This window comes from Parasteatoda tepidariorum, chromosome 3 (genome assembly GCF_043381705.1).
Source record: "Parasteatoda tepidariorum isolate YZ-2023 chromosome 3, CAS_Ptep_4.0, whole genome shotgun sequence".
Classification (NCBI taxonomy): Eukaryota; Metazoa; Arthropoda; class Arachnida; order Araneae; family Theridiidae; genus Parasteatoda; species Parasteatoda tepidariorum.
Window position 1 is genome coordinate 18,389,741 of NC_092206.1, and position 18,640 is coordinate 18,408,380.

At 26.1% G+C, this 18,640-nt stretch overlaps 1 protein-coding gene across 2 annotated transcripts in view; it reads right to left on the minus strand.

Moving 5' to 3' along the window:
* Nucleotides 1-2,579: 2,579 nt before the first annotated feature.
* Nucleotides 2,580-18,640, minus strand: part of LOC107457363 (Gcn5 acetyltransferase) — a 36,985-nt gene continuing 20,924 nt past the window's right edge. For both annotated transcript variants that reach the window (XM_016075510.2, XM_016075511.4), the window contains exons 9-19: nt 18,331-18,423; nt 17,736-17,809; nt 14,931-15,133; nt 12,969-13,095; nt 12,659-12,769; nt 10,712-10,855; nt 9,507-9,621; nt 7,100-7,127; nt 5,369-5,438; nt 3,414-3,498; nt 2,580-2,970 (exon numbers count right to left, since the gene is read on the minus strand). In XM_016075510.2, the coding sequence (XP_015930996.1) occupies nt 2,777-2,970; nt 3,414-3,498; nt 5,369-5,438; nt 7,100-7,127; nt 9,507-9,621; nt 10,712-10,855; nt 12,659-12,769; nt 12,969-13,095; nt 14,931-15,133; nt 17,736-17,809; nt 18,331-18,423 (1,244 nt within the window). In that variant the 3' untranslated portion in view covers nt 2,580-2,776. The remainder of the gene's footprint in view (nt 2,971-3,413; nt 3,499-5,368; nt 5,439-7,099; nt 7,128-9,506; nt 9,622-10,711; nt 10,856-12,658; nt 12,770-12,968; nt 13,096-14,930; nt 15,134-17,735; nt 17,810-18,330; nt 18,424-18,640) is intronic.

Below are 18,640 nucleotides of genomic sequence, written 5' to 3' on the forward strand. Positions count from 1 at the left end.
GCCATTGACTCCTCTGCAGAGTATTGCAGGCCGAAGAACTGTTTTGTTGGCTTAAGTTGCAGCACAGAAAATTACTTATGTATTTTCCTCTGAAGCAGAATTTGTTCAGTCAGAAATTTATGAACTGGAACGGGGGAACTTTTAGCTACATAGCTAACTTTTTTCATTTTAGACTTACACTGGACAAGTTGAAATGCATACAATACAAACCACATGGTGTTTATATTGTATATCAAGGAAAGTATGTTCTTAAAAAACAGCCCATTCTAATAGTATGTGAATAGTTCCTTCTATTTGTAAAATAAAAACCATTTCTGTAGAAACTGTATGCCCAATCGTTTGGTGGGAATAATACCGCTGGTAAGCGTTAACAAGATAACATTCGATCATACAATTTTAATAATATCAACAACAAAGTGATGCAATAAAAATACTACCCTCAACGCCGTGGTTTAACAGGAGATATATGTAGGTTAATCATTGAGACTTGCCTATTGTAACAGTTTTGCATGAAACATGAAGGTAACTGAGAAACAGAATAGAGCAATTTAGCTGATCATTTCAATCAATTTCTTTTACATGTAACATAAAAATCGCAGAAGCAATTTAACCAATTATTATGACCTTTTAGAAATCATTTCACTAAGTTGGAAAGAAAGCAAAATTGGTTGCTTTGAAGATGTATTGCTCTAATAAAGTTTCCAGTTACTTCTGCATAGCTGTCAACATGGTTATTAAAAAAGCCAGTGGATTTTACGAAATAATATAAATTTAATGATAACTGTTGCATAATATATCAAATAGTTTACTTATAAGAAATTTTAGGGATTTTTATGGTCATCAAAATACAAAAGATTTATTACACTAATAACTACAAATGGTCTGCAATATTTTCCATTTATGATTGGCATAAAATGATTTTGAAATGTTTCTTTTTTTTAATTTTTTATTATGTTAACTAATAATTTTAAATAGTAGTAGACAAGCAAATCACTATTGAAGAAAGTGAAGTGGGTAAAAAGGGAGTTCTGAAAAGAAAAAAAAAATTGAAATTTTGAGAACAAAGAAAGCTTTAAACTGATAACTCTAAGTGAGGCTCATTTCATTATGTATTAGTATACTTATTTAAATTTTCAAGCAAGCAATAAATTTTTGAAAAATTCTATTCCAATTTTGATTCTTTTTTCAAAAACTTACTCTATTTTAGGGAATTTTCTAAAATGTATAAAAACGAAGAGAGTTTTTACTCTACCAGTAGACCTGGAGAAAATGGCAATATCCAGTAGTTTAATGAGAAATCCAGTAGAGGTGGCAGCTATGCTTCTTTTTATGATAGCATGTTAAGAATCTGATGGTGTAATACTAAAGATAAGAGGAGTCCATTACTTTAAAAAGTCCTTAAGCTCATGATAAAATTTCATATATACCTTTCTCTTTTTAAATGAAACTAATATTTAAAAATCCATAAGGTTCAGTTTCAAGAATAAAATTATGTAAAAAATTTAGTGGTAATCCCAAGTTTTGGCTTTAAATCTGGGCATATTTTAGCATTTATATGTCACATCAAATTTCAAACAAAATTGGGGTACATAGGAATCTTATCAATCTCGGACCTCAAAAAGTGGGCCCGAACTCATCTCAAGGTAATACATCTGTGATACAATCAGTTTAGCCAAACCAGATGCAATAGTAATGGTTCTTTACATATTTTAAGAACATTACAATATTGCATCACACTTACATACTTTTTTTTGACTTCCAATTCAGCATAATGGAAATAGTCTTTTGAATTGAAAAAAAAAATTAGTTTTCAACAAAATGACATGTCTGAATTTATAATTTTACATGTTCACCCAGCATTAAAGATAAAAGTTTAAACACTTGAGAATTTAAGTATGAAGTTGGTCCTGATTCAATCAGTAAACAATAGGCATTTTTTTCTCCTATTCTTATGATTGAATTGTTAAATGTAAACAGAATTTTAGACCTGGCCTGTAATCCATCAAACCGGGTTGAATATTAGAAGCAATAATTATCTACAGGCTTACAGATATAAAGAGTAGAAGCAACACAGTTAAAATAATAATAATAATTTAGTAACAAAAGACTAAAACAAAAAATTATTAAATTTTGAAATAAGAATAAAGAAATCAGATTGATATTAAATAATTTTATTTGAACAACTGTAAAATTATAAAAACAAAATTTTGCAGACGTTATAAGATTATTCATGTTTTGGAACAATTTTAACACACTCCAGAGAAAATTTAGTGTTCCGAATAATTTTTGAGTTAAAGTTTTGTACACTTGGAGATGTTGAGAAATAAGTATTTTAACAATAATTAAATCCTAAGAAAAATTACTAATTACTCATTTTAGAAAGAAAAAAATTAGATGGAAATCTAGAGCAATTTTTTGAAAAATACCTGTTTTTAAGAAAAATGATAAAATTTTCTAAACTTTTTTTCATTTTGGAACAATTTGGAGAACAGCTAAGATATAATGCAGCAATTTTATGCACATGTGCTTATTTCATAACAGGATAGAATTTGTAAAAAAAAACAAGGCACCACAAAACATTAAAAGTTAATAAATGAATTTTATTCACATTAATTGCACAATGAAAGAAATATATAATGAAATATATAAGTACACCAGTTTAACATAAGACATAATCCTTACAAGATGAAGGGGGTTGATAAGGATAAAATATACATAAAAAAACATTTTTAACACGAAATACACATTCAATATAAAATCCTTCAAGAGTTCCTTTTCACAAGGATAGTAAACAATATTCCCTCATTTTTTCTAAATAAAACTTTTCCAGGACGCAGGAACACTTATAGCTAGCTGTTTCATTTCGATGGTAAGCACGGCAGTTCTTAAACATCAAAGTAATATCATCGTGGAAACGTGCTCCTGATGTATAAAAATGCCTCTCTAGTTTTTCTTTAATCGCTTGAAGGTCTAGAAAAAAGATAAACCATTTGAAAATAGATTTAAGTTCACTATTCTTTGTTTATACATTCTAATTAAATTAATATGTTTTAAAATTTAAATTTAATAAAATTCCAATAATCTGAAATCTTGTTGCCTAAATTATCGATAGGAAATTCATAATATGTGAGGAAATAAAGATAACTTCTAACTTTTATTTCTTATCCATAACCTTTCCAGTTAGCAAAATCTATAATACTTGATACACATTTAAACTGCATGAGTGAAAAAATATACACAGATGCATACATTTTTAAAGTATTTATAGTTCATTTCCCTTACAATCAAAAGTTTTTTTTCATGTTATAAATGTCACATTCTTGGCCACTTCAAAATGAGTAGCAATATTACAACTTCAAAAAATCTACTATTTTTTTCAGGGATTAATAAAACCAGACGAATAAAAAACTTACCAATGGGTTTTTTCACAACGTCATAATACTCTGGAAAAGCAAGTTTTTTCACAAGAGTTTGAAATGGCCAAGCACAGGTATGAGTCTAAAAAGATATGTGATAAAATGCTTCAGTTGTTGAACAATGATACTGTTCTTAATTTCAAAATCAATTAGCTAGTAGCAAGCTTAAAAATTAAAATATGAGTAGTTTCCATTAAGTAAAAATATCACATCAATGCAAAATGAAAAACAGAATCAGCTTTCGGAAAAAAGAAATTGCTTTATTTTTTTATCTATGTAAATATGGCATTATACATTTGTATGTATTGATGTATTGTAGCTTAAATGCTCATAAAAGAATGCTGTTAATAATGAATGATCATAAATGGATGTTAAAGAGTTATGTTCCAATATAAAGAAATGTTGAATTCAAAATAAATACTTTTTATGTCATAAGATTTTTACCTAGAATTTTCAGTTACCAGGCAGAATTTTCAAAAAATTTTGGTCTAGAGAGAATACAAGATCTAGATAGAATTAAAAAGAACTAAAATTGATAGCAATCTTGAAAAGTATGTTAGACTGTTTAAAAATAAAATGTTGTTCCGGTTATGATTTTTTTTACAAAAAATAAACTTTCAAGTTCAGATATCGAAACTATGCAAGTGGTCTAGGTGGTTGAGATTTCATCAAAAAATATTGAAAAAATTCGACTTCCACAGTTTGTTTATCTACAGAAATATTATTTACAGTTTGACTTATGATTCAAATTTTTTTTTTTTTTTTACAGGAATTTAACCCAGAATTACAGAATTTTCGGTCAAAGGTGCGCAAAGGCATCATTTCAATAAAAAATAAATTATTAACAATTTGACGTATATTTTTCGCTAATTTCATTCTTCTGCTGTTGTCAAGGTTTCTGAAGACATTTAAAAATTATAAGTAATTCAATTGGAATAAACACTTTCTGTTGAGAATTCTAATTTTTTTAATTTTTCATAATCAAACTATTGAAATTTTTTAACTTAAAACGGTTATTGACAAACGAAATTTTTTGAAAATGTATATTTATTCCATTTGAGATTTATCATATGCTTTTACGATGGATTAAAATTGCAAGTTAGTAAATAAAAAAATTATCATAACAAATTTCATAAATAAACAAGCATTCAACTAAATTGTTTGTTCATTAATTCGGTGAATGGTGCATATACCATTTTATATTTTAAATAAAATATAATTTTTCAAACACAAATTTTTTTTTGTGTCTTAATGAATGTAATGTAAGCATATTTCAATGAAAATATAACTACATTTTATACAATTTCTATGCTTTGCCTAATATTGATCAACATGAGTACAGACATTATTTAAATGTATACACTTCTGGTGTATTTATCAGTGTATTTGGCATTAAAAACTTGTTAAGTGAATAGAAGCAACTTTTACAGGCTGTCACAAATGCAATTTTAAAATCTATATTAGTTAAATGAATTGATATATTTTATATATTTAAATATTTTTATGAAGTTAAAAGAAAAAAATAAATGTTTTTTAAACATAAAAAAATTTATTTTAACCAGAAACGAAAATTTAAAATATGTACTAGACCTTCAAAAGCCAGTATGAATTTAAGCAACATACAATACTTAAAACAGTTACCAAATTTTAAGTTAATAAGCTTATCAGATGTTGAAAAATATTTCACACAAGTTCAAGGATTTGAGAAAAAACTGATTAGACAAAACTTTAAAATTAAAAATTGAGTCTGTAGACAATTACAGATTAGAGAAGGGAAGTGAATATTATTCAGTATTTTTGCAACAACTTAAGTTTTTTTGAGCTTTATCTTATACTAAGTGATAAATTGCTCAATAAAAACATGTAATAATTTTTTTTTATAAACTTAAAGTCTGAAATTTTGGTTGGAAAATCCTCTAGATCCCTTAACAAAAATAAATTTAGATACTTACTGAAACTTGATCGAAAACTCTCCTAAGTTTAGTTTCCAAAATTTGTTGGAAAAGACCACTATCCTTTTTACTAAAAAGATGAATACAAATTATTATTGTAAAATAGCGAAGTAAAATAAATAATAAAGCTATTAATAAAATTAACTAAGATTTCTGAAGAAAAAAATTAAACTATCATAACCAAAAATTTTCAGTTTACGATATTGCATTTACAAATTTATAAAAAAAACTAGAATAAGTAAAAGGAAAAACATTAAAATCAAAATTAGCAGAGTAGTATAAAAGAGGAAACATTTTTTATAGCAATAAACAACAGTTTTTTATTGAACAAACTATAACTGATTTATTATTTACAAGGAATTAGCTGAAAATGATGAAACAAACAAAAATTTACAAAATTTATTCACTTCTGTCAAACTTTGTTAGGCAAGCATTTTGCTACAATTACAATTGCATTGGAAATCATACTTTAATTCAGTCAACAAAAAAATGTCTTCCTTGAAATTAAGATTAATTTAATTACTATAAATTAATTAGAACAAATTTTAAATATTTTAACATTTAGTGCATTTATTCAAAAGAAAAGATTTTTAATACTAAGGATTCTACATTAATGAATCGTTGAACAAATGAAGCAATATATCTCTGGTTTTTAGTAAAATTAAGGTAACTGAAATAACACAAATTATTATTAAATTTGGCTCACTCAATCTTAACTGATGGGCATAGACATAAATTGTAGGGTAAACAGAAATGAAATTTTTCTTATTTTAATTATTTTTCCAGCTTCCCAAATGTACACGAGATTCATCAAAACATGTCAGCAAACATATGTAAATTCTATGCTAAAATTACTGAGGATATATATATATATATATATATTTAATACTTTCTTTTAATAATTTTTATTTCTTTTCCTCTTTTCATTTCCTTCTTTCCATGTTTTCTTTACGTTTTCAATTTATTTTATTATTTTATGAGTATATACTTGCAGCTTATGAGAAATAAGTAATATTTATTAATGTTCGTAATTTTCTTGTTTTTCTTTCTATTATTTTTTGTCTTTGTTATTGTATATAATATAATATATATATTTCAACATACACACACACTTCAACTATAAAAAATTCAAGATGAATAATTTAGAATGTTAAAATTTGCATTAATAGTCTACAAAAGTTTAAACTTTCTGATGGCTGTACGAAAAATTGTACCGAATTTTCCCCCTAATGACTACATATTTTTTTTGTTACTTAATTACAAGTAAAAAATAGTTTCTGGTTTAATGAAAGACACTAGATTAAAATTTGAGAACAGCTGGGACTAACACCTAAAGGGTTTAATATAAATATGTAGAAAATATTAAATATTTTTTCAATGTAAATAAAATTGGCAATTGGATTAATTAAATGAAGAGTTTAACCACACAAGATCTAGGTACACATTTTATTCCAAACTCAAAGTAAGAAACTGATGATAGACATTCTAAGTACCAAAATTGAATAGTACTAAAAACTAATTCTAACAGAAATAGAGTAGCAAAAAGTTAATGAGTAAACTAACAAAAATAGGATGAGAATTTACTAAGTTATTCCCCAGTCAAGGAAAATACATTAATTTGCAAATTTTTATTAAAAACATTTTTTTACTGATAGAAGTTTATTCTCAAACGAATTGATGAAAATAAGAACATAAAATGAAAATATAATTAAATAATTATGAAATACGTACTGTTTTCTTTCTTTTTTGAGACAGCCACCTGTAAGATTTAAAAATTATTTTAGTAAATACATTTATTTAACAAAATGATAAAACCAAACCAGTACAGAGTACAGGCTTCATGGTAGCTCAATATAAAAATCAGGACAATATTTTACAAAAAAATCAAGACATTTTAAATACATACAAGACTACTGAAAATTTCCTTTTGTGCTGCATATATGTTTAAATTTTTTTTACTAAGATACCACTTCCAAAATGGATATGTTTTTTTTTACCATAAAAAGAAGATACTACTTCCAAAACGGATATGTTTTTTTTTACCATAAAAAGACACCACTTTCAAAATGGATATGTTTTTTTTTACCATAAAAAGAAGATACCATTTCCAAAACGGCTATGTTTTTTTTTACCATAAAAAGAAGATACCACTTCCAAAACGGATATGTTTTTTTAACATAAAAAGAAGATACCACTTCCAAAACGGATATGTTTTTTTACCATAAAAAGAAGATACCACTTCCAAAACGGATATGTTTTTTTTACCATAAAAAGAAGATACCACTTCCAAAACGAATATGATTTGTGGCATATCAAAACTACTATAAAAAAAAGAGTGAATTACCCCGGTATTCATGTCTTGTTAAAATAATATCACTATGGCCAGAAAATAAAATACTATGCAACATTATTTCACATTCTTAAATAATGAAGACTAATAGGAAAAACTAGGAACTTAATTTTAAATTGCATTTGTTAAGAATGCGCATTAGATATGTGAAGGACCCTTTGATTCTTACTCGTTATAAATCTCACGGTTATGAAAATCATGAGCATTTTTTCCCTTTATAAAAGAATACAAGAGTATTGAAAATTTTTAAAACCACAATTCCATTTAGAAAAATAACATGCTTTAATATTTTGTTCAGTTGGCAAACATTCCCTAGGATTCAAACTTCGCGACTTTAGAACTACATATAAATCTTACACACAAAACTACATATACATAGATATGCAACAAAAGTTTTGAAAAAAAAAGCAGAATTTTACATAGAAATGAAGAAATATATTTTCAAATTACCAATTTAACAATAATAAAAATTACTATTTGAAAGAATTATCCTAGCAAAAAAATATAAATTAAATTAAAAATTCTTTTTCATAAATGTAATTTGCTTAATACTTTATAATCAGAACCTAATATTAAAAATAAGAACCATCCTTCAGTTTATAATTTTAAAAATTTTGTAATTAATGAATAGTTAATGTAATTAAAATAATTTTAAATAGAATTCAGAATTTTTAAAACAACTAATCTTAATCATGCAACAACATTTGTTTTCTTCTTTTAAAAATAGTAAAGTATATATAAGTTATAATTCACCCTTATAAAAGAATTTATTTTTAAGTTCTACGTATTATATATAATAGAATTCAAGAGTCTTCAAACTATTGAGACAACAAATGGGGTAAATTATATAAGATACTTCTATCACTTTTGTGCACTTTGAGGGAGATCTTTCAAATTACTAAATATTTTCAATTTTAGAATCGTTAATTAACTCTTACGTTAAAAAAAAAAAGAAAAGAAAAAGAGTTCTATGGATTAAGTAGCACCTCTGACCTCATCTTTATTAACCCAAGCATATAAAAGGATGACAAAATTTTTGAAGTGATGAAGCTCCGTTGTCATTGACTTTTCTAAATTCGCATCAATCTTAATTAGTGAATGATTTCCAGGTTCAAGGATATTTGTAGTACTGATCTATAAATACAACTATACTAACGTAAACATCATTGGCTTTCAAACAAAATGAATTAAGAGGAGAGATGTAAACGTTCTTTCTCAATTACAAGGAAACACTTCCGTAAAATAATTTTCAAATCATTCAAAAGAAGACTAAAATGGATTTAATACTAAAAAATGGACTTTGGTGGAAAAAGAAGATCAGTTTGGAGCCCTGCATAAGTCACTAAAAGGATTATTAAAATGCTAAAAAGAAAAATCTTTCCTATTCACCAGACAGTGTAAATTCAGAATTTTGTAGCTCTGTTTTCAGTAATATAATTTGAATGCAAAAAAAAACTGTGATAGGAATCCAATTCCTCCCTATAGCTTTTTTTGATAATAAAAAAGGCTCAGTTTCAAAAAAATAAGACATTCCTAAATGGATAAATTCATGAACAAAAAGGCAGTTTTAGAAAATGAATTGTAAATAATTAAATATTATATATTAAGTCATAATAATGAATATAATTACAGCATAAATATACATTAAAAATGAAGAATATTTTTCTTGAAAATGTGCTGCGTTTAATTTTGTTTCAAATATGGCACAAACTTCTTCAATCACATGGTATTAAAAATGCAAATTTAGCTAATGCAACAAAAACATATTATCTAAAAATTTCAACTTACTAACTCCAGGTATAGTTTCAATAGGAATTTGTTGAACTCCCTGATCGAAATAACAAATCCCAGGTCGTACCAGTGGATCAGAATCTCTTTCTTTTCGAATGAGAAATTTTATTATCTAGTTTAAAAACACAAAAAATAATATAGATATAATATAGATAGATTTCACTTAAACTTTTATGATTATGTTGTGATCTGTGGATTTGTGTTTCACAGTGATTAATAAGTTTAAAATTTTTTTTCTTGGGTTCACTAAATAATTATACAAAATTAAATGAAAGTGAGCTCTTTATTCGGGTATTAGTTAATCTTTAAAGATGGTTAAAAACACACCAGCGTAATTAAGTTCATTATATTCTTTATTTTTCATGATTTTTTAAAAACAAGTAAAAATGTGTCTCATATATAACAATTTTGAGTCATTGGAATGGTGATAATCTTAAGTTCAAGTCTTGGTTTGGTATTCAATAATAATTTTTATTACTCTCAATATAATGATAGATAATATAATGTTATTTTGGTAGAGAAATATTGTTTGAACTGAAATTCCTTTTTAATCGTTATGGAAATTTTTTAAAGAAATTTTTTGATAAATTTAAGAATATTTTTAATGTTTTAAAGATACTATTTTAAACATACTTTGAAGAAGAAATGGGCTATGGTCATAAAATAAAATAATAAATCATGAGTTAAGAAATGGTCATTGAGAGTTCAAGAAAACATTATATAAAATACATTTATTTAAAATATTTCATTAAATTTATTTATATTTCGCATAATGTTTAATGTTTTATCCAACTTTTGGTCTAACAACAAGCAATCAAAAGAAATTTTTACATTACTTTAATAAATTTCTACAGCTTTCTGTTATTTAAAATTAACATAGCTAAACAGAAAACTTTGAACGGATGCTAAAACATTTCTGAAAGTACCAAATATTCACATTTCTTATTATTTTTCAAACAAAGCTTTTAAAAAACAGTGATTAAAGAAATAAGGAAAACATATAATATAACAATGAATTATGTTAAAAAGGAAAAGTCAAAACTAAAACTTATTCGGAATGGCACTTGTAAAAAACGACATAAACTATGCAATTCATTGAGAATATATTTTCAATGCAGCAAGTGCTAATTCATAAGAGAATTTCAAAAATTAACTTTTTGATAAAATTAACAAAAAACTCAACGAAGTCAGGCGATTCTTACCTCCTTTTGTACTTTAAGAACATTAGATAAATCTACATATTTTATCTTAGGATCAAGTCTACATTCCATGAGTTCAGCACCATCATATTCTTTTATGTAACAAGAGTACATTTCTTTATCTAGAGTAATAGTTTTGGAGAATCCCTAAAATGAGGAAAAACAGAAAAAAAATTAACCATCACGCCATGAAATTCACAATTTGATTTCTATTTAAAAAACAAAAAATTAAGATTAAATCCTGATACTTAATGACAGAAAAAACTGCAAAACTGTGCGACTTTCGAAATCTGTACTAGAAATGTATGACATATCTAATACAAAAATTCTTGAAAAAATTATTTAGTTCCTGAAGTTAAATAGATTTGCTAAAAGAATGATTGACTATTATAGTGTCGAAAAATCAAACTTCTTTCTTGTTTATATCTTCTAAGTTACATCTTAAGAACCATAAACCTGAGATACTTTGATAAAATTTAAAAAGCTAAACTGTTGCCAGATCCATGTCTCATATGCTATATAAACCGGTTTTAACCTTGAACACACAATTTTTGCAATGAATACATTTCTATATTTAGTAGCTGTGGTTATCAAATTAATATTGATTTTTTCCTGCAAGCTCATATAATATAGTAGTTGCCACTAAATATGATTGTGGATGCAAAAATCATGTATTATAATAAAAAAAACGAAGTCTCCACATGATTTTCTTTAATGTCGTTAGTGTACCATTTCTGAAATTTTTTCCTTCAACCAATAAATACTTCAAACAATGAAAACACAGGATGAATACGCAAAAGTAAGCCATTTTCGTAAGTTTATGCAGAACTTTTGTTGGGCATGAGTTGGTAGTACAAAAAAGCTTTGAGTTTTCTTTTTTAAGAGCAAACATGCCTAGACTCTTGTAAGATGTACAATTTTTTTTCTCTCAGTTCAGTTGCACTTAAAAAATTTATTGCAAGCAATCATGAATTTTAGCAATGAAAGAAAAAGTAGTAGTTCAACTGTTACGGACATAAAAACAAATTTCCCAGTGAATCAACAATGATGTAGGATTGAGTGTTAATTAAAACAATTAATAGATGTTTCTCATACAGCAAGTAGACAAAGGTATTTTAATTTTGTCACACTAGAGATAAACAATGAGCTATGGTGACGGCCTTGGAAACATCCCTGAGGATGATGTGAAGACATGCCATCCTAATTTTTGATTCTCTGCAAATGGCTCCTCCGCTTTGGTAGCCCAACGACCTTAAACATTTTACGGTAGAACAGTTACACGAGGACTAATACCATGCACCCTTGGGCCGTATGCAGACTAATCAAAGCGGTCACCTACTCGCTTACGGTCCGCAGCCAAAGATGCTTGACTTCGGCGTTCTACTGGGAAGCTTGTCTTTATGAATTGTTCATTGCGGGACAAGTGGACAAAGGAATGGACCAGGACTTGAAACTCATATTGCCTGGGTATGCAAAACTTTTGATTTTGTAGGTACTTTTTTAAATTCAGTGCAACTTCATGCAAGTATAGTTAAATCGAAAAGCCTCATGGTTAAACAAAAGAAAGCTGTTAAAAGGAAAAATTCCTAGCACAATCATGAATATATAAGCGGATATTTTCGTTGCAGTAACTCTTAGAGAACAGATGAAGCTATATTACTATTTACTTGCCTAAAAACTTTATTTGCTTTAAAAATATACAAATTGGAAATAAAAGTCAACATGTAAACAGACACCCATTTTTAAGACTTGCCACACATGAATGAGAAGAAACAAAAGTGATTTGAAATATAAGAGATAAATTTGGCAATGAAAACTGGAAAAATAATGGTGAGAAATACAAATTACTATTAACAAATCAAAAAATTTAAATATATTAAGCGCTAGGAGACTTTTACAGAAACGTTTAAAATCATGCATTACTGTAAAAAAGATTTTAAAAAAACTCACTTGTTTCTTGAAGTATTCTACAGCATAATTATCTGCGTAGGTCAAAAAATGCAAAACATTATGCTTTATGTGGTAATCCTTTAGGTGATTCATCATGTGTGTACCATAACCCTGGAAAATAGATATTTAGTATAACAAATGGTTTTATTTGACAAAACAAACAAAATAAAATGCATACATTTAATGTTAAGTTCTTTAAATATTTTTCTTAAGTGTAAGATTTTAATTTAATTAACTGGATAAAAAAAAGATATTACAAAAGCAAAAAATCATACTAAAAGATGTTTCATAAACATAATAAGAAAATTACCCTGACTTGCTTGTTGACGGACACACCACAAAACACAATTTCTGAAAAGTCTTGTTCAGGAAACATCCGAAAACAAATGCCACCAATTACATCCTCTTTGCATACCAATGCTAAGTTTCTATGCTTCCTATAATTAAAGATGGAAGAAAATGTTAATTTAAAATAAAATAATAAATTATAAAAATAATTTTCCATAAAATGTACTATTGAATTATAAAAATACATAATAAAGTACTACACGAAAAATATTTGTTGTAGCTCTATTGCTAAGTAACCAAGTAATCATATTGAAATACAAAAATATATGTAAAATAGTGTACTGACACTGAGGAGAATATTTTACAAAACTAATAAGTTATAATTTAGATATTAATTTTAATGAAATAAATATTTTTCAAAATTGATTAATTTAACAGAAAATTACTGCTTAGTTAGCGTATTATAGATAAGCAGCGTCGTGTCTCTGAAATAAAGAGAATTTAGCTACACTCTCATGAGTTGAAAAATGAGTATTTAAATTTACTTATTAAGTGGGTGTTCATAATTTGAAATGTTATGGTATGTCATATTGTTTAAATATTTATTTGGAAGTCGTTACAATTCTAAAACAAAACATGATAAAGCTGTAATTTTGAAAATGGTAACAATACCTTCTATCATATTATATTAACCATGATTTAAAATATAGAATTTTTTTTATTTTCTAGTAAAAAAATATGTTTAATTAAAATAAATAAGTGGCAATTTTCAGTTATAACAATTAAATTACAATAATAATCGAAGGGTCAATTTACCCAGAAATACATTTGACCTCAAAGATTTTTCTCTTGACAGACACATTTGTGCCACTCTAAAAATATTTCAAGACTGAACTTAGTTTTTTGACCAATTAATATATTCTACAGTTGTTAACTAGAATTTTAGAAATTTATAACTCATCAACTTCAAACTGTACCTTTCAATTATAATGGATCATATATTAAATTATTTATTATTGAATTAATTATTTACAGTTAACTTTGTACAGCTTTTTACATCAATCACTGAATAATAAACTAAAATTTTTTTTATAAAGCTATACATATCTCAACTTATTCCTCACTTCATTATTTACTTACTTCCAATTTCTATAAATTAAAAAAAAAATAATAATATCAATTTAACTTTGAATAGCATTTCAATAAGTTGAGGAAAAAACAAGAAAATTTAGATACAATAGTACGAATTTTGCTTAAGCAGACAGGCATTGAAGTTCAATCAATCTCATTCTTTCATTGCTGAGCTACATCATTACTTAATCATTTTGCAATAATTATGAAAAGTAACAATGTTCAAATTAAAATTTAATACTTACATTTATTTAACAGAAAATATTTGTTAAATTTTTAAGGAAGAACAGAAGTTTTAATATTAAAAACAAATAGAAAATAGATATTAATTTATGAAACTTAATCTACTGATTTTTTCTTAAGACTGATTTAAAGATGTATTATTTTAAATACATCTTGATATTAAACCGCACATAACTTAAAATTTTCCTGATAAGTAGGTTAAAAAAAACAAATAAAAAGTAATATGTTTATTACCTAATAAAAGCTTTTAGGCAATCAGTATAAAACTTTTTAGAACCAACTATACCACTTTTGTGTCAGTACTACTAGACACTTAGAACATCACAAATATGAAACATAAGTTTTTAAGAAGTGAATTATATGGCCCATTACTACCAGTTCCACAATAAATAAATTTAAAGTGACGAGTCAAGTACAAAATTTTCCATCTTGATGTGTAAAATAGGAGATGGACTTATAATACACAAGTAAATATGTAATGTGTGACTCTATTTATAATAATAAAACGAATCTATTAAGTTATAAATATCATACATTTTTACTTTTTGATGACTATAACAATTATATACATTTCCGTAATAAATACATTTACTTATAATAAAATACTTACGTATCAAATACAAAACGAGCTATATATTCTTTTGGTATCTGAGGTAAAAGGTGGTAGAACAGATTTTGTAGTCCAATAAGATATATCTTGCATTTTTCACTTATATCATGAGTTACAGAATTAGCAACAATGTGAATTTCAAGAGTTCCTTCTCTTTCGAGCTCTCGAGGTTTTAAATCACGGGGAGAATCATCCCATATATCCTAAAAGCAAAATGTATTGAAATTAATTTAAATAGTTTATTAATTAAGAATTTTTTAAAAATATTTCACATAGTAGTAATTCAATACATTTGCAAATAAAAAAAAATCAAATGTTTTTTAAAATCAAGTTTAATTTTAGAATACACGTTTTTAATTTTAAATTTAGAGCTTAACTTTTATTTAAACATAACATATAAGCTTGAAACCAACCATTCCTGGTAAAAAGGGAAACAGGTTGTAATGTTTCTAGCACCTAAATAATTTATTTTGAATAGATTTTATTAATTCCAATTTTCTCGTAGTTTTAGAATGGAGTTCTTCAGTTGCAATTTCCAAATATTCTTTATTCACGTACTAGTCTAAGTATATTAGGGCACTTATTATAATGGTGAAAAACTTAATCTTCTATTTATAATGCTAAAAACTTAATCTTTTGCTTAAAAAACATAATATTATTATTAAGCTAATCATTAATTTTATTATAACAGACATTTAAAAAGACATATTAAAGATATAAATATTTATCAGATATTTAAGATGCCATATTTAAAAGTGCATGATGCCACCCTCTAAGTAATTGATGAAAGAGTACAAACTACATTACTGATACAAAAAAGACTTTGATAATTGGAAGTTGAAAAGTCTAGAAAGAAAAATTTCAAAACACCTCATAAACAGGGTTATCACAGAAAAAAATTAACAAAATAGTTGCTTTTAGTAGCCTAAAACAGTAAAATAGTTGCCGAAAACTATGAAAATAGTTGCCTAAATAAGAACAAAAGTATGACTAAAATATTATTAAATGACTTAATTGTCATATACGATAATCCATTTAGTCAAGTTGGTGGCAAATATAATTTTTACATAAAGGTTCGTGCTCTAACACTAAATTTTTATATCAAAAAAATTAGTACAGTTGCAGAAACTTAAATAAAATAACTAGAATTCATTAAAAAAAATACTTTTTCATAAAAAAATAAAGATTTTTTTTCTAAAAACTTTTNTATATATTATATATTGTGAGAAGTGATTACTCAAATTCGAAATTCTGCATCCTACTATAGTAATAAAGATTGGGTTTCTTAAAATCGTGCAGAGTTTCGTAGCAATTATTGTTGAAAAGCCGATCGAGAAACAAAATAGACTTACAATGGAATTTGTGCAAATTGAGAGCATTAAAAAATGAATTTGCAATTCAACATTTTTTATTTTTTTAAGAAAAAAAAATTCATTGTGTTCAGGGTCTTCAATCCAATTTATGTTTTAAAAAAAAGATCACTAGGAGCACAGAAAAGTCTCCCAATAGTCACCTTTTCTTGAAAATAGTTGCTTTTTTAGGCTTTTCAGGCAAAAAAAAGTTGCCACAGTTGTCTCAGGTCATAAAATAGCTGCATTTTAGTTGTCTGTGGCAACCCCGCATTAATAAAATAAGTAAATAAAAGTTTAACTTGACAATCAAATTTTAAATGAAAATTTTATCTTTGTTAAGTATGTCAAAAGCACATTTTATAGAATTCCAAACCCCTCAGTGATTTCTGTCTCTCTTTAAAGCATTTTTTCACTTCCTTAATCACCACTACATTTCCAATTAATTCTAGTGATTTATAAGAAGTTTTAGCTTTTAACAATACCACTGTAGGAGCATAAAAACAATGTTTATAACACAAACACAAAAGCTCAAAGTTTCACAACAGCATAAAATCATTCACAAGAATTCAGCATAAAATCATTCACAGTCCAAAAGAATAGCTGTACACTAGGACAAAACCTGTTTTTCTACCCTAGGTGAAACAGATTCTCCTGCTAAAGGGATGCGTCCAAGTTTTTTCTCAAAGGCCTTCACACATGCTTTGGACGACTTATTAACAGTAAAGACAGTAGGAAGGAGATCTTATTTATGTTTTCTTTAGAAAGATAATTTAAGAAACAATTTTTACCATAAAAGCAATTATGCCAAAAATTGCAATTATCATAATTTGTTAGCCTAATTTTTATTTTAAAAAAATCCCTAGACTCAGCAAAAAACTCAAATTATCAAGAATTTCAAATATAACAAATTGAAATTAATCACATTCGACTGCACTACCAAGTACACATTACCCTACTGATAAGGAAGTTACTAAGGGGCAAAACAAAATTGAGAAACCTAAGTGTTCTTCAAACCTGCTAGATGAAGCTATAGTTAGATGGACAACATAAACCATAAATATTTGTATCAGCAGTTAAATAAGCTAAATAATTTCAATAAAGTACGAATCAAACTTATTTTGTCATTTATTAAACATACATGTAAGTAATTACTAAGCACACATTTATTAAACATAAAATTATAATTTAATTTAATTAAGTTATAGAAATGTATTTATCGGTATACACAAACATGGGTAACCTATTTCAGTAGGTTAAAAGAATTTTAATATCTCCGAAAATATAGGCACTTTTATAACATCAATATTTGAAAAAAATACTTCTAATAACAATACTTTTTTGATAAAGAAAAATTAACTATATTTACTTATCATTTTTACAAATAACAATATTCTCAAAATCAAAATTAAATCATAAAACTAAGCACGTTTCCCTGGTGTAATATATAACTTACACGAGGACCATACATATGACCAGGGTCTTTCAAAATATGCATGGCTTCTATGACAACATCTTCAGGAACACCATCTAAAATTGTAATGAAAAAGGACATAAAGTTAAACATAAAGTAAAAAAACGTAAATGATGAAAACAGCAGAATTACACATGCACCATATGTGTTGTTAAAACCTATAGTTAACTTTATAATATCTTATTTATTATTATAGATAGTATTTTTGATGTTTGAAAGTAGTCTTTATAATGTTTAATCATATTAACTTATTTTCAATTGAAATCAATTTATTTCCAATGTATTTATTTATGAATTTACAAAGAAAGTGATGTAAATTTTTCCTTTTGTTTTCTGGAGACTGAAGAATTTTAAAATGTGTTGTTGTGAATTCAGTTTATGCTCAATATAATGACTCTTTGGCCAATTTTACGGAAGTGATGCTTCACTTTAATAAGAATTTTGTAAATAACCTCAGATTTTTCTCACATTAAAAAAAATTACACGGCATATGAATCATACTTAAATATTTTAAGATAAAACATATTGCAAGGAATCAACATTGTTATAAAATGTTTAGAAGTTCAGTTACAGTTACCTGGAAGATCTGGCCCAGCTGAGGGTATGGCACAATCCAAAAAAGGTGCAGTTGTTGCCAGTTTTTTCTTTACTGGCCCCACATCTTTGACAACTAAACATTCAAGAATTTAAAAAATATTGGAATTGGACAAATGAAAAATACAAATCAAAGATATAAATACAAATGTATAAAATACAATAATAATACTAGATATGCCTTAATTCGTTTTTATCTAAAAAGTCATAACTATTCCAACACTTTACTGCGTTCACATATAGCGGCCATTAACATTCAGAAAAAAAATACCCTGCATTTTCCAGACTGATTT